Below are 23,584 nucleotides of genomic sequence, written 5' to 3' on the forward strand. Positions count from 1 at the left end.
AAAGGTAAACATAAAACAGAAGCCAATTAAAATTCACCCTCTGTGTTCAGCACAATTACATCCTCGTGCTCATGAGGATGTGCTTTCCCCCAAGTGTTCCTGCCTAATACAGTGTGTCTATTCGACATTAATCCAAAATGTACTTTCCCTCTCGAAAGGAGACAACCTACAGTCATGTCAAGTTCCTACATCTGGCTTCACATTTTGTGTATATCTCTCTGAATCAAATCCAGATGAGCCTCATCATGATACAGGCATGAGACAATTTTTAGTGTACCCTCCCTAATACGTCTAAAATACAGGGAAAACAGGATAATCACGGTATTATTCTCCTTTACAGGAGGGGGAAGGGGAACAATTTACAGTTGTCATAGGCCATTGGAAGCATCACATTCTCTCAGTCAGCAATAATGAGGCCTGTCCTGGCGATGCAATGAGTGGAGGTGGAGGTTTCTGGTCTGTTTGATTCTGTTTCTAACCTCTGGGAGCTTTCTTTGTCCTTTTCTTCCATGGTCACCGTCAAGAAAAAGGCTAGAAGGCATGCCTTTGGTAGGGGGTGTACTATGTTTTAGTTTTGGGTGTATCACTAATTCCTCTATTTGTCAAGACCATTTCAGTTACATTACAGAAAACTAATGCAAATTGGTTTCCATTAAAAAGATAATTAATTGGTTCATTTAACTGAAAAGTAGAGGCACCCTTAAATTCTGAGTCTTAAATTAGATTCTCAGAATTCCCTTCCTCCCTCCTTCTCTTTCTCCTAACCTCTCTCCTTTTTATGCTACAGGGAAAAAATTCCCCATGGCTGTGAAGAGGGCTACCCTGGATTATTTCCCTCTCCTAATCTCTGTTCTTGGAGAAGGCAATGGCACCCCACTCCAGTACTCTTGCCTGGAAAATCCCATGGACGGAGGAGCCTGGTAGGCTGCAGTCCATGGGGTCACTAAGAGTCGGACACAACTGAGCAACTTCACTTTCACTTTTCACTTTCATGCATTGGAGAAGGAAATGGCAACCCATTCCAGTGTTCTTGCCTGGAGAATCCCAGGGACAGGGGAGCCTGGTGGGCTGCCGTCTATGGGGTCGCACAGAGTCGACAGAGTCAGACACGACTGAAATGATTTAGCAACAATCTCTGTTCTTCGCCTCTGCCCCATGCCCCCACTACTCTACTAAAACTGATTGTGCCTAGGTTGCCTATGAGTCTCATTTTTCCAAATGCAGTGGACATATTTTGGGCCATCTTTTTCAATTGCCCGGTAAAGTATTACACATTTGAGGATGCTATGCCTCATGAAACACTGACTTCTTACTGCTTCCAGCACACGAGTCTCCAGATTTCTTCCTGATTCTTAGTTCCCTTGGCTAGATTTTCATCTTCTTCCACTCCTCTAAATATCAAAATCTGAAAGTCCTAGCAGATCTCATTAGGTGCCATGATTGAAACACTAGTCATACACCTGTTTATGACTCCCAATTTTTCTACATATACCACTTAGCTTATATATCCAACAACCTACTTAATATTGTGCTTGAATACTTACTAGGCAACCAACAATTAAAGCCTTCATAAAAAAAAGCATGAAATAATGCCATTTGCAGCAACATGGATGCATCTAGAGATTATTATACTAAGAAAGAGAAAGACAGATCATGTAATATCACTTATATGTGAAATCTAAACTATGACACAAGCGCACTTATCTACAAGACAGAAACAGACCCACAGACATAGAGACAGACCAGTGGCTGCCAAAGGGGAGAAGGGGTGAGGGAGGGATGGATTGGGAGTTTGGGGTTAGCAGATGCAAAGTATTATAGATAGAGTGGACAAACAATAAGGTCCTTCTGTATTGCATAGGGGACTATGTTCAATATCCTGCAATACTATAATGGAAAGAAATATGGAAAGAATATACATATATATCTGAATCATATTGTATAGCAGAAATTAACACAACATTGTAAATCAACTATACTTCAATAAAATAAATTTTAAGAAAGGATGAATATATTCAAAATTAACTCCTCATATTCTATAGCTTCCCAGGACTTCCCTCTTCTTAATAAATAGAACCAGTCATCCCTATGTTTAAGCCACAAGTATATTTAAAACTTCTCTTTCTTTCACCATCTACCCAATCCTTCATAGAGGACAATTATTAAAACCACCTCATAGTAATGTGAATTGTTATGTTTATCTCCTCTTGTTGGTTCTCTTAGATCATCTCCTCCACAATCCACACCCACATACACAGCAATTAATATTGTAGAAGAGGTTTCCAGTGTCACTCAAAAACCACTCAAAAACAAATTGAGTCTTGGCAACCTTTGCAGAACTCACACTACAAAGAGGAGTGACTATTTAAAAACAGAGGCTGCCCTTGTGCTAAAAGTTTTGCAAGCTGAGTTGGACTAGTACTACAAGCTACTAAATTCCTTGGCAATAAATAACTGAGGCAAGCACTGTAAAAATTACCTATCCTACCTGTGGATGGGCAAGAACCCCTGTGTCTGAAGACACTTTTAGGTCACAGAACTGGTTTGGTCTCTTTTCAGTTTTACAGCTAAAAACAAACAACAAATTCCTCATCCTACCCCCATCCTAGACAAAACAGACTTTTACATTTATTAACATTTCTGCTTTTAACAACTTATTTCTAGCCATTCCTAGGTTTATGTACATCTTAAAATAGACTTCCCAAGTCTGTAATTTAGAAGCATGGTTACCCGCTGTTTTAGTTTGCTGGGGCTGCTGTTAGAGTACCACAGACTGAGTGGCTTAAATATACATTTATTATCTCACTGCCTTGGACGCCAAAAGCTCAAAATCAAGTGTCAGTAGGGTTAGTTCCTTCTAAGGGCTGTGATAAAGCATCTCTTCTATGTCTCTTTTCTGGCTTCTGGCAATCTTTGGTATTCCTTGGCTTCTAGAAGCATGACTTTGGTCTCTACAGCTTCATTTTACATGACTTCTCCCTGTATGTTTTTGTCCAAACTTCTACTTGTATGAGGATGCAGCCTTATTGGATTAGGAGCCTATCCTACTCCAACATGTCTTCATTTTAACTAACTACATCTGCAAAACCATATTGACTAATAACGCTGTGTTCTGAGATACTAGGAGTTAGACCTTCAACATTTGAAATTGGAAGGGACCACATTTAACCGTAATACCCCCAAGTTGGGGTAGGGCAAAGCAGGGAACTCTGAGGACTGAAGAAACATTTATCTAAACTCTGAATGAAAATACAAATATTCACTAAAAAGCCAATTGATAGTTAAAATCTAAAGTTAAGGATCCAGGCAGAGATTCCTAAGATCCATTTAATCTCCAAATATGTCCTCTGGGTCACATGAATATATAACTTTTCAATGTCTGTGAGCTTATTTCTGTTTTTTAAAAAAGTTTATTTGCATCATTTTTTTTTAGATTCCAAGTGTAAGTGATATCACATGATATTTTTTCTCTGCCCAACTTATTTAACTTAGTAGGACAATCTCTAGGTCCATTCATGTTGCTGCAAATGGCATTATTTCATTCTATTCTATGGCTGAGTAATGTTCCTGTGCGTGTGTGTGTTTGTGTATATGTGTGTGTATCACATCTTCTTTATCCATTAATCTGTCGATGGGCGTTTAGGTTGCTTCCATGTATTGGCTATTGGAAATATTGCTGCTATGAACATGGGGGTGTGTACATTTTCAAACTAAAGTTTTTGTTTTTCCTAGATACATGCCCAGGAATAAGATTACTGGATCATATGGCAACTTTGTTTTTAGTTTTTTAAGGAACCTTCATTCTGTTCTCCATAGTGGTTGTACCAATTTGCATTCCCACCAACAGTTTGAGAGGGTTCTCTTTTCTCTACATCCTCTCCTCCCCAGCATTTATTATTTGCAGACTTTTTGTCAATGCCCATTCTGATTGGTGTGATATCTCATTGTAATTTTGACTTGTATTTCTCTAATCATTAACAGTATTGACTGTCTTTTCATGTGCCTGTTGCCCATCTGTATATCTTCCTTGGAGAAATGTCTTCTTAGGTCTTTCATTAATTTTTTTTTAATTGGGTTATTTTTTTTATATTGAGGTCTATGACCTTTTGTATATTTTGGAAATTAATCTCATCTTACATTTAGATCTTTATTTTGCATTTAATTTTGTATATGGTATTAGAGAATGCTTTAATTTTATATATGGTAAAGCTAGTGGATGTGATGGAATTCCAGTTGAGCTATTCCAAATCCTGAAAGATGATGCTGTGAAAGTGCTGCACTCAATATGCCAGCAAATCTGGAAAACTCAGCAGTGGCCACAGGACTGGAAAAGGTCAGTTTTTCATTCCAATCCCAAAGAAAGGCAATGCCAAACTACCACACAATTGCACTCATCTCACACGCTAGTAAAGTAATGCTCAAAATTCTCCAAGCCCGGCTTCAGCAATATGTGAACCTTGAACTTCCTGATGTTCAAGCTGGTTTTAGAAAAGGCAGAGGAACCAGAGATCAAATTACCAACATCCGCTGGATCATGAAAAAGGAAGAGAGTTCCAGAAAAACATCTATTTCTGCTTTATTGACTATGCCAAAGCCTTTGACTGTGTGGATCACAATAAACTGTGGAAAATTGTGAAAGAGATGGGAATACCAGACCACCTGACCTGCCTCTTGAGAAATCTGTATGCAGGTCAGGAAGCAACAGTTAGAACTGGAGATGGAACAACAGACTGGTTCCAAATAGGAAAAGGAGTACGTCAAGGCTGTATATTGTCACCCTGCTTATTTAACTTATATGCAGAGTACATCATGAGAAACGCTGGACTGGAAGAAACACAAGCTGGAATCAAGATTGCCAGGAGAAATATCAATAACCTCAGATATGCAGATGACACCACCCTTATGGCAGAAAGTGAAGAGGAACTCAAAAGCCTCTTGATGAAAGTGCAAGTGGAGAGTGAAAAAGTTGGCTTAAAGCTCAACATTCAGAAAACGAAGATCATGGCATCCGGTCCCATCACTTAATGTGAAATAGATGGGGAAACAGTGGAAACAGTGTCAGACTTTATTTTTCTGGGCTCCAAAATCACTGCAGATGGTGACTGCAGCCATGAAATTAAAAGACGCTTACTCCTTGGAAGGAAAGTTATGACCAACCTAGATAGCATATTCAAAAGCAGAGACATTACTTTGCCAACAAAGGTTCATCTATTCAAGGCTATGGTTTTTCCTGTGGTCATGTATGGATGTGAGAGTTGGACTGTGAAGAAGGCTGAGCGCCAAAGAATTGATGCTTTTGAACTGTGGTGTTGGAGAAGACTCTTGAGAGTCCCTTGTACTGCAAGGAGATCCAACCAGTCCATTGTGAAGGAGATCAGCCCTGGGATTTCTTTGGAAGAAATGATGCTAAAGTTGAAACTCCAGTACTTTGGCCACCTCATGTGAAGAGTTGACTCATTGGAAAGGACTCTGATGCTGGGAGGGATTGGGGGCAGGAGAAGAAGGGGACGACAGAGGATGAGATGGCTGGATGGCATCACTGACTCGATGGACGTGAGTCTGAGTGAACTCCAGGAGTTGGTGATGGACAGGGAGGCCTGGCGTGCTGCGATTCATGGGGTTGCAAAGAGTTGGACACGACTTAGCAACTGATCTGATCTGATTAGAGAATTTTATATATGGTATTTTGTATATGGTATTAGAGAATGCTTTTACATGTAGCTGTCCAATTTTCCCAGCACCATTACTTGAAGAGACTATCTTTTCTCCATTGTATATTCTTGCTTCTTTTGTTATAGATTATTTGACCATAAGTGCATGGGTTTATTTCTAAGCTTTCTATCCTGTTCCACTGATCTGTATGTCTGTTTTTGTGTTTTGATTACTGTAGCTTTTAAGTATTGTCTGAAGTGAGGGAAGCATGAATCCTCTAGCTCCGTTTGTCTTTCTTAAGATTGTTTTGCCTATTGGGGACCTTTTGTGTGTCCATACAAATTAAAATTTTTTTCTAGTTCTGTAATAAATGCCATGGGTAATTTGATAGGAATTGCATTGAATCAGTCTAGTCAAAGCTATAGTTTTTCTAGAAATGTATGGATGTGAGAGTTGGACTATAAAGAAAGCTGAGCACCAAAGAATTAATGCTTTTGAACTGTGGTGTTGGAGAAGACTTTTGAGAGTCCCTTGGACTGCAAGGAGATCCAGTCCATCCTAAAGGAAATCAGTCCTGAATATTCATTGGAAGGTCTGATGCTGAAGCTGAAACTCCAATACTTTGGCCACCTGATGCGAAGAACTGACTCATTTGAAAAGACCCTGATGATGGGAAAGATTGAAGGTGGGAGGAGAAGGGGATGACAAAGGATGAGATGGTTGGATGGCATCACCGACTCAACAGACATGAGTTTGAGTAAACTCCGGGAGTTGGTGATGGACAGGGAGGCCTGGCATACTGCAGTCCATGGGGGTCTCAGAGTGAGACACGACTGAGTGACTGACCTGACTGAACATTGAATCTGTAGACTGTCTTTGATAGTATCATTTTAATAATATTGATTCTTCTAATCCAATATGTTAAATCTTTCCATCTGTTTGTATTGTCTTTTTTTCCATCAGTGTCTTATAGTTTTCAGAGTACAGGTCTATTGCCTCCTTAGGTTTTTTTTTTTGATGCAATGTTTGGGATCAGTGTTGAATACTACTTTTCCATCTAATTAATCACCAAACCATCTCATAAATATTTCTTGTCTATTTCTTCTCTTCACTACTAATAGGTACTTATCTCTAAAGTGGATTTTTGAAAGAGCCTACACACTGATATACCTGACTCTGGTCTTCTAATAAATCTGTTCTTCTCAGTAGACTCTGAGTTTTCTCTCTGAGGGCAAATCTGAATACCCTTCAAACCCTTTAATGTCTCCCCTTTGCCTATAGGTCAACTCTGAATGTTTTGATGGAAAGAGCATGAGCTTTGACATCAGAGAGACAAATGGATAGATTCTAACTTGATTTGAGACTTAAGGAAATCATTGTTTGTACTTCTATTCCATGTGGTGTGGTGGAAGATACAGACAAATAGACAGTTAACAACTGACAGAGGTGGGGGTGGTAAAATGGGAGAAGGGTTATGAGAGCACCTAGTAAGGACATCTAACTCAAACCTGAAAGAGGAAGAAAAACATTTTGGAGTAAGTGGCCATATAATTGAAGACCCAAAAGGAGAAATTTGTTGAATTGTGTTGGATAACAGAAAAGGGAATGAGAGGTGATGGGAACAGAGCAGAGCAATTCTCTGCAGAAGCAGAGGGAAAGGGATGAATTAATTAAAACTTGACTATAAGGAACAAGGGGCTTCCCAGGGGACACTAGCGGTAAAGAATCTGCCTGTCAATGCAGGAAACTCGGGTTCAATCTCTAGGTTGGGAAAATCCCCTGGAGTAGGAAATGGTTACCCACTCCAATATTGTTGCCTGGGGAATCCCATAGACAGAGGAGCCGGTGAATTACAGTTCATGGGATCACAAAAGAGGAAAACAAGACTGTGCACAAGGAACAAAGCCTTTTTTTTTTTATTAAATAGATGAGACAGGTAATAGAGAATATACTACTTATTAAGAAATTGAAAGTGGGTGTAATAGTAATATACTGGGAGTGGTGTAACATAAAACTGGAGAAACAAACAAGGGATTAGATCACAAAGGACTGTAAAATTTGTTAAGAAGTATATGTTTGATCCTGAGAGTAAATTGGGGCTAATTTAGGATCTAAGTAAGGAAAAATATGAGATCTGTATTGCAGAATCTTCCTCTGGTTGTAGTGTTGAGGAGCCATCAATAAGCATCACAATGAAAGTAAAGTAGGGAGAAGTTTCTGGAGTTGGTGGCTTGGACAAGGGCAGTGGTGATAGAGAGAAAATAAGATGGACTGAAGAACTCTTTGAGAGGCATCATTCATAGTACTTAGCATTTGGATGCGGAGAAGGCAGTGGCACCCCACTCTAGTACTCTTGCCTGGAAAATCCCATGGACAGAGGAGCCTGGTGGGCTGCAGTCCATGGGGTTGCTAAAAGTTGGACACGACTGAGCGACTTTACTTTCACTTTTCACTTTCATGCATTGGAGAAGGAAATGGCAACCCACTCCAGTGTTCTTGCCTGGAGAATCCCAGGGACAGGGGAGCCTGGTGGGCTGCCGTCTATGGGGTCACACAGAGTTGGGCACGACTGAAGTGACTTAGCAGCAGCAGCAGCATTTGGATGTGTGGGGTGAGGAGAGGAGAGAATCAAAGCAGCACAGATTTCTGATATAGCCACAAGAGAACTGTGGGCAGCTATCCTTGGCTTAGGGGATGTGAGAGCAGAAACAGATTTGGGACAGGAAGCTAATAGGCAGGTAGAGCTTGAGTTGCCTCTTAAAGCCTTGGTGGACCTATCAGTAGGCAGTTGGAAGTTCAGACATGGGATCAGGAGGAAGACTTGGTTCTTTTTGATAGGTTGTGTGCTCTGAAGGCAAGTCATCAAGGGAGAATGTCTAGAAAAAGCATACAAGTGGGCTGCAATCCCACAAAAGGGTTCTCATCATTTGCGAAATGGGAATACACATTTCCAGGGCCAGTGGGAGAAATACAGGAGGCTAACATACATAGGAGTACCTTGCAGAGTGCTTAGTTCACAGTTAAGTGTTCAACAAATGTTTTATTGAATGAATAAATGAATAATTTAACAAAATTATACACCTAATTTACTAATTTCCTTGTAGAGATTAAGCAAAGTGAAAGTTAGCTTGCCATCACTGAGACAGTCTTAAGAAGAAAAGGAAGGTTATGCCCATGCAAAAAAGACACCTGCACTTATCAGCAGAGCCAAGACTTATAAGGGAGAGAGGACTTTGCTTTTTTTTAGACAAGAAAGTCACAGTTATTAGTACTCGGTCAGCTATTTAAAACTGACCTCAGTTTGATCTTGACATTTACAAGCAAAAGGAAGTCTTTAGTTATGTAATAGGCCAGAAATCCATGCGTCCCTCCTATAACAATGACAACAGAAGCCCATTTGTCATTATGCTTGATTCTACTCAAAACAACACATCTCTTCACCAGCTTGTAGTCTTTTCTTACATTCTCTGAGGTTCCCAGTCAATGCGCAACAATTCAGTAAGGGGGTTAAAATTAACAATTGCTTAGATACAAGGGTGTGGGGGTGTGTGTGTGTGTGGGTGTGTGTGTGTGTGTGTTAAGGGGAAATCTTCTGTAATAAAATAAACTAGAACCAAATTGTTTAACAAAATTCTCAATTACTAGGTTTCATGGTGATTGGGAAAGACTTTCCAAGTTAAACAAGCTGTTTGTGATTTTGTGACATTAAAGTAGACTTCCAAACAGACTGGAAAACAAAAACTCATTCACAAAAACTCATGATTTCGGCTTGGCATATCAAGCATAATTCCTGAGCATTTGCAGAAATGAATACTCCTACCAAGGGCACATTACTTATTTCAAATAAACTTGACATCAAGGGATCCACTGTTGCATTTAAACAATGAAAAAAGAATCAGAACATTTTTGAGACAATCTCAGTATGCATCAAATCACTTTTAGCTACTCATACACATAATCGGCATCTAAAAATTTGCTGGAGATCTATGTTCTTTCTATTGCTAAATGTAAAGTAAACAGATTGAACACTAAGAGGCAAACAATGGAGTTTATTTTAGAGCCTGAGATATACAGTGATGAATAAATTTTAGTTATTAGAGTCTTTGTCTTTCTATTGGTTTGCTTACTTTGCTCAGTGTTAAAGGTAAAAAGATCAGTTAGATGTCTCATTCAATCCCCAGAAACTACTCCATAAGTCAGAGGGGTTCACGATAGTCCTTACACTAAAAGAGAGGATTGGTAAAGGACCAAGAAGACTGAATCTAATTCCAGCTCAAAAATTTACCTGGATTTACAACCAGAAGTACCTGCTGAAAGTCACACTGTTACAGAGCAATGGTTGATTTTTGACAAGGCTGTCAAGACCATTCAGTGGGGAAACATTGTCTCTTCAACAAATGGGGAAACCAGATCTTCACATGCAAAAGAACACTGAAGTTATCAGGACAAAGCAACAGAATCGTCAAGGGGTTGGATGAGCAAAGGACATATTTGGCAGCCTAATATCCATTCTCCCCTTCTTAGTAAAACTGTCTTCATACTCTTGGGGTGACAATGTACCCAGCTAAAAATCCATATTTCCTAGCCAACATGGTAATAACTGTGGTCAAGCATAAGTAAGAATTCATTAGGGAAGTATTAGAGAAAAGCTCTTCAAAGAGGCTGCTCAGTTGTCCATCTCTGTTTTGCAGTTGGTCTTTTGATCTGCATGCTGCTTGACTCTCTATGTCTGCAGGTGCCTCTTGGATCCTGAGGATAGAAGCCATGTTTGAATGCATGGAGACCAAGCTTAGGCCTCTGAAGGCTGCGGAGCCCTCAGAGGGCTGCCAGACTTACTCTGTTACTTGTTTAGGCCACTCTTATTTGGGTTGTTTGTTTCATGCATCCCAGACTAATCCTAACTGATTCACTTAGTTATTGTGCAGCTGGGGGACACAGAACAGGGATGACAGCTTCCCTTCAGCCTTTGGATTGAGTTAGGGCTGAAGCTTCAGTGTAGAGTGGGAACTTGTTAGAAATGCACATTCTTGATCCCCATGCCAGGTGAACATATCAGATACTCTGGGGGTGGGCCCCCACAATCTGTTTAACAAGCTTTCTAGGTTCTAGTTTGGGAACCAAGGTGAGTTCTTTCTGTTCAGTGCTGCTTGAGTAAGAAACTTCTTTAAACGGCTTTGATCTATGATCACACGTTCTTAAGAACAGTCTTTGGATTTTAAAAATACTCATGTTCTAATATCAGCCTCACTGCTTATTAACTGCATAGTGTTGAGAAAATGACATTCTTTTGAGTCTCAATTTTCTTCATGGGGATTATAATAGTGCCCCTCCTACGGTTCTTACGTGGGTCAGATGAAATGTCTATCAGTCTAAGCACAGTACTTGAAACACTGTAGGTGCTTAGTAAATGTTAGTTCCTCCACTCTCTGCCTACCATTGGTAATACTTGGCAGAGGTCTGGGACCAGGCCTGCACCCCTGCAGGATGTGAACTTAGACACCACCCCCCAGCTGTGCCCTCTTTCAAGCATTGCCTCCATTGTAGCTTCTGATGTTCTTTAAGATCGAGGGTAACCTCAGGCAGGGAGATCCCAGGTGAAAAAAGTGAAGAAACTGCTTTTGAATATAACATAATTGGCCAAGTATAGTAAAGAGTGAGAACATAGGAAGTTGCTATTAGTAATTTTATTTTGAGCTTTCATAAATGTCTCTCTCATCGGGTAAGGGAAAAATTAACTGGCATGTTAGCTATTCCTAAGTACGAAAAAGGATCCCATGTGCTTTATTTTAAAAGTTGAGAAATAAAACTACCATATTCTCCTTTGAAATTTCTCTGCATTTTGAGTAATGCCAATAAATCTCTCTTTATGAAAACAAAAGGGGAAAAATTATATTTATGCTCCAAAAGATCATCAAGGACCCCTTACTGTGTCTTGTGTATATCCTTTTCCTATGTGGAAAAAACAATAGGAAAAAAGGTCAAGTTCTCCATCAAGCCTCCCACCTCCAAGCGCTTGCTTCAAAGCATGACATTTCTTTCCCAATTGGTTTTTATGCCACACAGCACATGTAACTAATATTTTACCAAGTATGGTATCCAAAAGATGCCTAAAGCTAATTCTGACTACATAATTGTTGCTGGATTCACCTCCTTGGGAAGAAAATGATCACAAATTTTCTCCACTCTTGAGTTTTCTGTCCCTGAAACCCCAGAAAGTCCAGGTACCAGCACTGTCCATTCAGCTCCCCGTCTGGGCAAAACCATATGTTAATAGAAGAAAATCATATATAAATCATATAGAGAATGGACAGAATAAAGCAGAAGGAAAGAAGGTTAAAGTAATAAAGAAGTCCCTTTTCCAAACAAGGAGCTGAGGAAGAGGAGAAAAGAAAGCGAGGCAGTGAAAAACCCAACTAGGACAAAGGAGCTGGGGTGGGGATGGGGTCTTTCCTGGTTGAAAGACTCTGATATTCTTAAGCAATCACTGTGTTGTGATTTGTGTGTCTTTCAAACACTCTGGGAGACACCAGTAAAAAAGCCAACTTACACACACACACATTAGCCCATGACTCAGAGGTTCACACAGTTCTGTTATGACCACTATGAGGAGTAGAGATAATTAACATTTATTGAGAACCTACTAAGAACCAGGTACAGTTACTCAAAGCTCACAACAGCCCGATGAAACCAGCGTGCTTACCCTCTTCTATAGAAGATAGCTTTGACTCAGACTAAGTGAACTGCCCACGGTTATAAAGCTAGCAAGTAGTGGAGCACAAGCAAACCCTGAACTCTCCTGGGTCTGCTGCTGGGAGCCGGGAACCAGAGACTGATGATGAATGAGAGACGGGACCAGCGCTGTTGCCAGAGGAAGCAGCTCAGGAACTGGCCGGCGGCGTCCCTCTGTGCTCTGAGATCTCTGAATCTGTGCTCCATTGTGAAACTGTGGCTTTTCCTGACAATTTCTTAGCGTAAAAGCTATGGGGTTTCTTTGCTCCTGTGTGGTTGTAAATTGCAGCCCCTAAGCCCTTTCCTTTGTCCCTCCTCCCATGCGCATTGCTGATAGAAACCAGCACACAGGCAAAACCTGCTCTTTTACGAGTTTTTCCTTAAAACTTTTTACTCTTCTTTTCTCCTCCTTAACTCTTTTCCTTCATTCCCATTCCTCCTCTAGTCTTTTATATACTACCTAATTTCCAGACCTTTCCTCCCACTGATCGTAACCTACAGGAAATTTAAGTAAGTGTTTTCTTTAGCAAGACTTAGCAATGTTTTGAATTACTTACCATTATTACCCAGGACAAGAGATGGATTCTTATGTCCCTTTCTTCCTCTGGCCCACTGACTTGCTGCAAACTTATTTCTGAGAGCTGTGAACAGCCCAGATTAAAAGTCTAATTGTAAATTATCCTGATCTCATATTTCTTTTGACACTAGTGACATGACTACAGAGAAATAAAGAATAATTGTTAGCTAAGGGAAACCAACAAAGAAGTCTGTTTTCTGTGTGACCTCACAGAGGAAGTGCCACAAACTCCTTTCTTCCTTACTATTTCTAAGTTTCTTCTTTTGCATAGTGAACCAGCAGAGGTCTTACTGGAAGTGACCCTAGGAAGATTCAGTTTAAGTAAACTGAGACCCAGGACCTACAAGTGCTTCAGTTCAGTTCAGTTCAGTTCAGTCACTCAGTCGTGTCCAACTCTTTGTGACCCCATGAATTGTAGCACACCAGGCCTCCCTGTCCATCACCAACTCCTGGAGTTCACTCAGACTCACGTGCTTAGTGTAGATGAATTCCGAGGCATCTGTCTGGGTTGGTTCTATGTGCAACGCTAAGAGCATTCAACTATAATAACATCAACATTTACCCTTTTCTCAGAGGCAGGACCCAGTGGTTGACAGTACCACAAGCTTCCACTCCTTAGCTTCAGCACAAATTTTTGTCCTCAACATTTCCTCTCCTCTCCCCATTTGTTTCTAGCCCACCAGGCCAGCCCATCTGGCCAGTGTCCAACCACAGGGCTGACAAAATGATCTGGATTACCAATGAAAGCTAGCTAGTGTTCCCACCTTCCTTGTGACAAATCCTAAATTAATGGTATTTAAAAGAAGACTTAATATGTATACACGTAAACAGGAAAATATACTCCACATACACACACACACACACCACTGTCTGGACCACTAAAGACAATTTCTCTTTTTGCAACCACAAAGTGGCCTAGCCTGGTGAGGAAGACAGTGGCACCCAGTGGACAAACGTTAGATTGTTTGAGACAGGTGTCCCATTCAGAAATCTCCTCCTCTCTCAGCTTTAAGAAAGGTACTCTTACCTTTCCCAATCCTTCTGTCATCCCATTTTTAAACCGTCTACTGAATTTAAAAATAGGGGGGAAGCAAATGTTGTTACAGTTTTAACTCATCAAGAATAAGGGTAAACAGAAACACTGAAGAAAGCAAAAATTTCAGGAGTAAATCCTCTGAGACTAGTGTCTGCATTTGATTAACCTGTTTCAACAGTAACAGTGGAGAGAGCCAAATCTAATAAAATACTCAACTTAATTAAAAATGTAATATTAAAAATGCCTGTAATGGGCTTTTTTTTCACATGTAATGTTCTCCTTTGCCTCACACCATTGCCAACTTCCAATTAAATTCCCTTGGTTGTATACAAATTTGGCAACTCCAGGGGCAATACTTCAGGAAAATAACACATACAGATCCTGCATATTAATGCTATTTTGCAGTCTATGTGGGAGCCAGACAAACACCTATTTTCACTCTCCAGCCCTTACTGTGATTCTTTTGATTGTGAGCTACTAGGGTAGAAAAGCTTTGCATATCTTTCTTTCCCCAAACAGCTAACTGGTAACTTACTCATGGTAGTTACAAAGAAATGGTGAAATCCAGTTTCCATTTTATACAATTAATCTGCTAAACACTGAACAGAAGTATCTGAGTGTTTGATGTTACATAAAGGGATCATCTAGTTAAGAATCCTAAATATTAGGGGCTAGCTGCATTGGATAAAGATATTTTATAAAGAACAAAAGGGATGAGGACTTTCATGGGTGAGTTGAATTTTACTGATTTAAATTATTAAAAGTATTAAAAGACATTCAATTACAAAGTAAATGTACATCTTCTTAGTGAAACCTAATGCCAGCAAGGGTGCCCTCAGTACGCTGTTACCAGTTTCTTCCAGGTTTGCATGCTCTGAAATCCTTGCTTTTTATACTTTGCAATGGTGCCTCATGTTTAGCACTATAAAAAAATCTTTGTAATTCAAATTTTGCCACAATTTGAAGCTTGCTTTTTATGGCTTAGTAGCTAAGTTGTGTCCGACTCTTCTGACCCCATGGACTGTAGCCCGCCAGGCTCCTCTGTCCAAGGGATTCTCCAGGCAAGAATACTGAAGTGGGTTACTGTTTCATTCTCCATTGCTTTTTATGGGTGGTTTAAAAAAGAAGACCAGCTGGCAAGCCAGGTTAAGGCATGTGAGTGAGATGGAATCTCCCCAGTGGGACTGGGCCTAGGGATACCACTGTTTCATTAATTGATGGATGGCTCCTGTGACCCGTTGCATATATCACATTTAGGCAGCCAGCAGTTAACACATTCCAAAGTAAGAGAGTACATTTTTGGTATGTAGAAAAAAATGGAGGCCATTTATGCACGTATCCCTATATTACCTATGTTCCCTGGTAGCTCAGAAGGTAAAGACTCTGCCTGCAATGCAAGAGACCCAGGTTCGATCCCTGGGTGGAAGATCCCTGCAGAAGAGAATGACTACACACTGCAGTATTCTTGCCTGGAAAATCCTGTGGACAGAGGAGCCTGGCAGGCTGCAGTCCATGGGGCCGCAAAAGAGTTGGACATGACTTAGCCACTAGCATTTCACTTTACTTTCTACATTACATGTTAATTGTATTTAACACATTTCTCCCATAGTCTCTGCAAAAATTCTTGTAAAATTCTATTGTACTCAACTTTTGCTGTATAGACCCTTGCTATTAAAATCTCAAAATTGTTTTTTGAAAGTTTCTAAAAATTTACTAGCAAAATGGCTCAATCCATGATAAATCAGTGTAACATTTCAAGGTCTCTGTCCTTTTTATTCCACTGACTGCCACCAATAGTGAGCACCAGAGCCCTATAGGAGGACCCAGACTCTTGGCCAAGTGCCCTCTCCCCAGGGGGAAGGGCCAGAGTAACAGCAGGATTTGTGCCATATACACTATACTGTTTGCAAAGCGTAACAGTGTCAGGAAATGGTCTGAACTCTACTGAGAGTCACGCTCAGTGTCTCTGAAATAGACCTGGTGCATGTGCTGATGACCTACGTGACTGCCCAGATGAAGCTATGCTTCACCTGTTATTTGTTTTGCCTCTGTGGTTTTCAAAACCCAAGAGGGATGCTGATATTTGAAAAACTCTCTTTCTTCACATAATTGGAAAAAGTTGTTCCTGTGGGTTTCCTATAGGTTTTATCTGTTTATAATACAAATATGTTTCACTTATTTCAGAAGTCTACTTGCTTAAAGATGGCTTTCCTAGCTCATGGAACAAAATACAGAAATGTAAGAGAAGTTTTAAAGCCTCAAAAGGTCCATACAGATTAAAGTGATTATTGTAATAACTGAACTGAATGAAATGCTGTGTGTGTGTGTGTATCAGTAGGCACAAAGGTTGAAACACGTATTTAGATTTTCCTTGCTCTATTGCACACTGAGGAACATATATTTCCAGTGCCAGTGACAAGTATTACCTGTTCGGATAAGACTTTAGCCTTTTCTTCTGCTTCCTTCAGGCAAATCTCCAAGGTCTTGAGTTGTGCCAAAGTAAACGCCATCTGTTCGGTTTCCAGGGACCCTTTCTTTAAAACAATAACCAAGTATTACTTTTTGACATGGGTGGTTTCCTGCGTGCGTCTCAAACAACTCTGTGGACTAAGGACAGGCTTAATAAACTCACATATATCATCTCCTTTTCTTCTTCAACATAGCAATAAAATAATGAAATGTTATAAAGACAAGAGTGTTATTTAACAGTTTAAAGTCTAAAGGCAGAGTTAAAAAGTGCATATTAATGAACAATGAACAACTTTACAAAGGTAGAATAAAATATCCATGTTGAAATTTGGTTAATGTGCAACTTTTATTTCTGATATAAATATTTTTAAAGAGGTTAGAACCAAATTTCACATTCCCAGTAAGAGATGTCACCTAGTATACCTACACTTTTTTTTTTTTTTTTTTAACATTCACGTATCTTAGTCATTTCAACTCAGGGAAACTGTTGTTTCCTTTGATTGTCACCTTATCACATGTTCCATTAAAGCAAAGATACCACATGGTTTAGAATCAGATTATACATCCCCAGATCATTGCTAATATGACTCAAATCACCAGATGTGTAGTCTTTGTCTCTCAAAATTGTTCTGAAGTTGCTGTTTCTCATGTACAAGCAAAGAGTATATAAAATTGGTATGGAATTATCACTTACTAGTGCTACTAAGGCTAGGGCACTTCCTGACTACTCTTTGGCCATTGAGACAATTAATTAATAAATACACAGCACTGTGGAAATGTCAAAGGAAAACCCCATTGGTGTTAGGATTCTGATGTTCCCATATCCTTGGGTATGTCCTGTTTTCTTGTGAATGTTCAGGCTGCTGCAGCTGCTTCCAATTATCTCCAGAGGAAAGAAAGAATTGTGTTCCTACATATTAAAAAAAAAAAAAAAAAACTGCTGTTGCTTTATTTTCCCTTTGGTCTAGGAGCCCACCAATTTTACACATATGTGCATTTCCTGACGATACAATAGAGCCATCTGGTGGTAAATGGAACCAGCCATAAAAATAAGGCATTCATTCAGTTCCTATAATTGTTCATACCATCCTTCAAACCTTAAAGCCTTGCCATGGACCTCTGATAAAACTGAAACTACATGGGATGAGGGGCAAAAAAATGTTCTGTCTCAAAAAGAGCATGGCTCCTAAGTCGCACAAGACTGTATACTTTCCCCCAGGTCAGCCTTTGGTGGGTAAACATTTTGGGTGAGAACAGTGATATTCTAATAGATGAACAGTGATATTATCTATTCAGGGATGAACCAATAACTTTCAGTCTCCCATACATGATTCTAATAATTTCAAGAGTCTGTCTAAAACATCTCAAAACATGAGCTGCAAAACAAAATTGTTGTATATTTATACTTTTAGGTAGTTTATCTAGCAAAACATTTTATGCCTAAAGGGGAAATTGTTGAGAGTCCAAACTATTTAAAAACAAAACAAAACAAAACAACTAAGGGTCCCTGATCTAGATCACTATTTCCAAGGAGAATCTTCTTGTCTAGTATTTGACCTCAAGAGGAAGTTTTAAAAATCCTTGTGAGTAAACCCGGCAAGATCATCTAATCTACTTTTCTAGGTCTTTTTCTCCAAACATCCCTAATTTTCCCTGCCAGAAAGGACAACCATTTCCAGTAAAACAAAAGCATTACAAGTCAAAGCCAAATGAAACAGGTTTGACTGGGGACTGTTATTGAATAGCATAGGGCTTTTTGTACAGGTAGATTTAAGAGAGCATAGTATGTTACAGAACAGGGAGTGTCCTGAGCAAACTGTGAGGACTGCAAAGCGTGTCTTCTGTACCTTTACCCCAGTCATCACTCCCCATTCCCTGACTTGCCTTCCTGCCCCCTCTCCTTTAAGGGAAAGAGCCATGAATGTACCTACTTTGGAGTAAAAATGGCTTACACAAAGTCAAGCACTTTTTAATAGGAAACAACCTCCATTAACCAAACAAAAGACTACAGATTAAATCAAGAATAATCTCAGAAATAGGGCTTTCCAGGTGGCTCAGTGGTGAAGAATCCACCTGCCAAAGCAGGAGACATGGTTTGATCCCTGGGTCAGGAAGATCCCATGGAAGAGGGCATGGCAACCCACACCAGTATTCTTGCCTGGAGAATCCCATGGACAGAGGAGCCTGGTAGGCTATAGTCCATGAAATTGCAGAGTTGGACAGGACTGAGCATGCACACAGGGAATCTCAGAAATAAGTAAATACCTGGGGTTGGAAGTTTTGGAGGTAGATGTCTATTTTCAGGGAGTGTAAACAGGTGTAGTTGGTCATTGTCCCTGTTTTGCAGGATGCAATGATATAAGAGCAGAAAGGTGGGATTTACATCATTAAGTTCTTTCTCCTCAGGTACATGTGGACACACTGTATATAAAGCTAACACAAAACTGCCTTGGTGATTAATATGATTCCCTCATCAACTACTTTAATCAAAAGTAAAAATGTATGATATATATATAGGTGATTGGGGATTGAGTCTATGTCTGTGGATTTTCAAATGGTAAACTCCAGCACTTCAATGGGTATTCCAGCCTTTAATTTCTACTCTTTGTCCTAAAAATTTCTACCTAAATATCTATCAGTAATATAAGTGCATGTACCTAAGATAATCAGGATGGTCAAAGTAAAAGAATATTACAGAATATTAAAAATTCCATGAACTTTTGGTTACAGTCAATACACTTGATTACTACGCTCTTGTGTTAAAGTGGACAGTATACTAGATGAGGAACCTTCTGCAACACTGTAAGAGGAAATTTCCTTTTTAGCTACAAAGGTTCCTCATTTGAGAATTTGGAGGAAAACCTATTCTTTGTTCTAATTTAATTTTTCTTGATTTCTCTAACCCAACTCAGTACCTTTTCATTGTTCCTGTCCCTATTTCTGAGTCATTACGTTTCTGTCTTACAATGACCTTGCTCTTCCTCAGCCATAGAGACCCCTTTCACCCTTCAGGACTGGTTCAAGACCTCTGATTCACTAAAATCTTTCACCTGCCTCTGAATCCACGTGCAGCACTTAGAAAGACACCCGCCTGCAGCAGCCGGATAGCACTGCCCTGAGCATTTACTAGGAACTCCATAAAGAGTTGTTGATTGACTGAAGGCTCAGCAGTCAGAGAAGGTGACCGCACCAGATGGAGCAGTCCTTCATGCTGAGAGGCTGTTACAGTGACTCCTTTGAGCAATACTTTCCAAGCATCCAGCTTAGAACGCTGACTGGGATGAGAGCCCCAGATCAAATCTGCGTGCCAAGGTCAGGGGCCAGACGGCACAGCAGAGGGCTAGGCGGTGGGTGTGGGTTGGGTGATGATGGAAGGGTCGATGTGAGGATTAAATGACATAAATCAGGTCACTGCTTGGACAGATGAAGTACTCAATTAATATTCTTAGTACTGATTGTATTCTCCTAATTCCTCTAGAGAGAATCATTTGATGTTAAAAACTTTCTAACTAATTTTTAAACCCTAGCAAAAGAAAGTTCCCATTAAGACATTTCTGTAACAGCCAATGATTAAACCACAGCAGTGGGAAATTCAGTCAAGTATGCAATTAGAACAAAGTTAATATATTAAATATGTGGGTGCATTTCTTTAAAAGCAAAGTTGCTAAATAAAGATGTGGTTGTGGCCTTCTGCCTTTACAGAAGAGCATTTTGCAGTGAGTCAGTTTAAGACAATTAAATGTTTCTAGCAATCTGGAGCAACTAACGTCCAGGGCTCTAGCAGCAGCCCCTGCCTAGTGGTCCAGTAACTTCCTGCCAGATAAAACACGCTTTCAACACATTCTGCAACAGTCAAGCTTCCTGCTTGATGTCTTGCGTTATTTATTACTGTGGCCCTACTCCTCTTTCCCCCAGCTTGACAAGCAACAAGCGCCCTAACCTGCCTTAACCTTCTAGGACCTGCTTATATTTCTCACGTAGATTAAAGTCTTCCCTCAGCTCCCCCAACTCAGCCCCTTACCTCCAGGCAGATTTTTTCCACTCCTCCCTCAATCTCTAGTCATCAGAATTCATTTTACAGTGGAAAGCTGGTCCCTCTCATGCCCTTCTGTGCTTAGCTTTTGCGATAGCTTCTTAGGCTAAATTGCCAGTTTCTATTTAGGCAACCATTTAACAATTCAGTTTTCCTGATTCCAACTATGAAGTGAAAACAGTATTTCTCTGTGGTTGAGGTTGTGTCATTAATCACTAAATAAAATATTTAAATTTGAAACATGAACCAACTACATCTATTGTCCAAGCCTGGTGGAAAGAGTTTCTCAAAAGTGCTCATCTCTATGACCTCAGAGGAGATAGTCAAGGGAGGATGAAGGATGAGCACTGACTAAGGAGAACTCTGCTTGGAATCTGGAAAGTCACACTGGAGTTGTAGACCTAACCTAATTCACTGACTGTGTGACCCGGGCTATATAACTCTGGGACTTTGCTTCTTTATTTGCTATGTCATGTCCAACTCTTTGCGATCCCATGGACTGCAGACCACCAGGCTCCTCTGTCCATGGGATTTCCAGGCAAGAATACTGGAGTGGGTTGCCATTTCCTTCTCCAGGGCATCTTCCTGACTCAGGGATTGAAAATGCAACTCCTGCGTCTCCACCAGGGAAGCCCATTCTTGAGGCTTTAGTTTTTTCATCTTTAAGTGCATTGGTCGGGTTTCAGAAGGAAACACAGTTAAAGAGATGGAGGGCAGTTTGATGAAAGGAATGGTGAGCGTACAGGTAAGGGTCAACCAAGGATGGAGAGACAGCGCCCCCCTCCCCCACCGCTGCCCTTACCCAGATGCGAAGAGACTCTTTGTTTTACCTTGACCTGAAGAGTAGGGGGAGAGGTAAGGTAGGAGTGTTGTCACAGGATCTAGAAAGAGAGCTTGCAGGGAGGGCCATCCTATACACTGAGGTCTTGGGCAGAGACATACAGCTGCTGCCAACCTGTGTCCAGGCAGTGGTGGTGTGTGGACCAGTGGAATAAATAGTCTGACCCTCCTCTCCTCTCACCTGCTGTACTTATGTCTAGATGTTCCTTGGGCTGAACCCAGTGAGAAACCAGAGGGCAAGAGGACCTCAACAGCAAGTCCAGAGAGACCAACTCCCTGGAACGAGCAAGTGGGGCAAGGGTGGAGAGTGGATATGGAGGGAGCAACAACGAAATCTCAGGCCAAAAGGGTCTAATTCTGTTAGTGGTTCCCAAATGCCAGCCCATAGATCAGTGTTGACTTGTGATAACATTTTTACCAGTTAGCAAGAAAAGGATGAAAGCAAACTTTTGAAAAGGACATTGTGAATTTTTCATGAAGCCAGGTTTATTCTATTTAGAGGACTGTCCTTTATTCTGAGATTATGATCGTTCTATATATGTTTGTGTTAAGAAGATGTAGCTCTAACAAATGGCGGTGATAGTACATGGGAATTACTGTGTTTTACTCTTTGTTTTTTTTTTGGTCTTGAAAAAAATTGAAAAATTGGCAGTCCTACAAGAACTAACCAATTATTTTTTGATGGAAATTCTTACTGGTTTATAAAATCTAAAAGCATAGAGACCTTCTATCTAAGTGACCTCTGATAAATTATACATTGAATGTTTTGTCAGGTGGCTATTCCAGAACTATGTTCCCTGAATTCCCCTGGACTAAGTCCAAGATGGACTTGAATTCAATATCAAGTCACTTTAGCACAGTTCCAAGATACTATTATTCTGGACAAAACCCCACACTTGTAAAGGTCGACCTTTTACAAGATCAACCTTTACAACCTGTGAAAGGTTAACTTCTTTTCCATTTCCATAGCATCACCGATAGAGCAGAAGAAAAAGGTATTTGAAAGGAATCGTTGATTCAGGTTTTAATTTTTAAAAAGATTGTTGGCACGAAAGTTAAAGAGAAATGGCCATATAACATATGATAGCTTCATAAATATAACTTTAAATAATGGCTTACCTAAAACTCTTAATAGGCCAACTGATTTTAGTTCAACCGAAAGTGATTCAATTCATTTAAGTTCAAAAAATATTTACTAAGGGCTCACCATTTGCCAGGTACTGTGCTAAGCGATGGGGAAATAGGTTGTAACCAGATGTTCAGGATTAACACCCTCACCAGATACTCAGTTTAGAATTTCTCTCCAATACAAAAGTCCTGGATTTAGTTTTATGTGAAAATGAATGTCAAAAATTTGGTTAATTGAACATTTTTATGCTCACTCATAATATATTACTCTGTGCTTTGGGGCCTGTTCTTTTCTCCTTGATGAGGATTCTAGTAGATGTTAGAAGGAGGTAAGAGAAGTTCTAACTTATTTTCAAATACCCCAGGTCTATCTCAAACAATACTGCTTGCTAAGTTCTCACAGACTGTGAATGGATAGTATTAGAGGAGAAAAGGGACCTAGGAAATAGTTTGTATCTTTCGTCATTTAAATAATGATCAAAGGATCAATCCAAGAAGAAGATATAACAATTATAAATATATATGCACCCAACACGGGAGCACCGCAGTATGTAAGACAAATGCTAACAAGTATGAAAGAAGAAATTAACAATAACACAATAATAGTGGGAGACTTTAATACCCCACTCACACCTATGGATAGATCAACTAAACAGAAAATTAACAAGGAAACACAAACTTTGAACGATACAATAGACCAGTTAGACCTAATTGATATCTATAGGACATTTCATCCCAAAACAATGAATTTCACCTTCTTCTCAAGCGCACATGGAACCTTCTCCAGGATAGATCACATCCTGGGTCATAAAGCTAGCCTTGGTAAATTCAAAAAAATAGAAATCATTCCAAGCATCTTTTCTGACCACAATGCAGTAAGATTAGATCTCAATTACAGGAGAAAAACTATTAAAAAATCCAACATATGGAGGCTGAACAACACACTGCTGAATAACCAACAAATCACAGAAGAAATCAAAAAAGAAATCAAAATTTGCATAGAAACGAATGAAAATGAAAACACAACAACCCAAAACCTATGGGACACGGTAAAAGCAGTCCTAAGGGGAAAGTTCATAGCAATACAGGCACACCTCAAGAAACAAGAAAAAAGTCAAAT

General features: G+C 39.9%; 1 protein-coding gene across 1 annotated transcript in view; it reads right to left on the reverse strand.

Annotated features, from left to right (window-relative positions):
* Window positions 1-18,794, reverse strand: part of CCDC192 (coiled-coil domain containing 192) — a 181,991-nt gene extending 163,197 nt beyond the window's left edge. Inside the window, exons 1-2 of the mRNA XM_055543920.1 lie at window positions 18,729-18,794; window positions 16,421-16,528 (exon numbers count right to left, since the gene is read on the reverse strand). Of these exons, the coding sequence (XP_055399895.1) occupies window positions 16,421-16,528; window positions 18,729-18,794 (174 nt within the window). The remainder of the gene's footprint in view (window positions 1-16,420; window positions 16,529-18,728) is intronic.
* Between the last annotated feature and the right edge of the window lie 4,790 nt (window positions 18,795-23,584).

The sequence above is a fragment of the Bubalus kerabau genome, chromosome 1 (assembly GCF_029407905.1).
Source record: "Bubalus kerabau isolate K-KA32 ecotype Philippines breed swamp buffalo chromosome 1, PCC_UOA_SB_1v2, whole genome shotgun sequence".
NCBI lineage: Eukaryota > Metazoa > Chordata > Mammalia > Artiodactyla > Bovidae > Bubalus > Bubalus kerabau.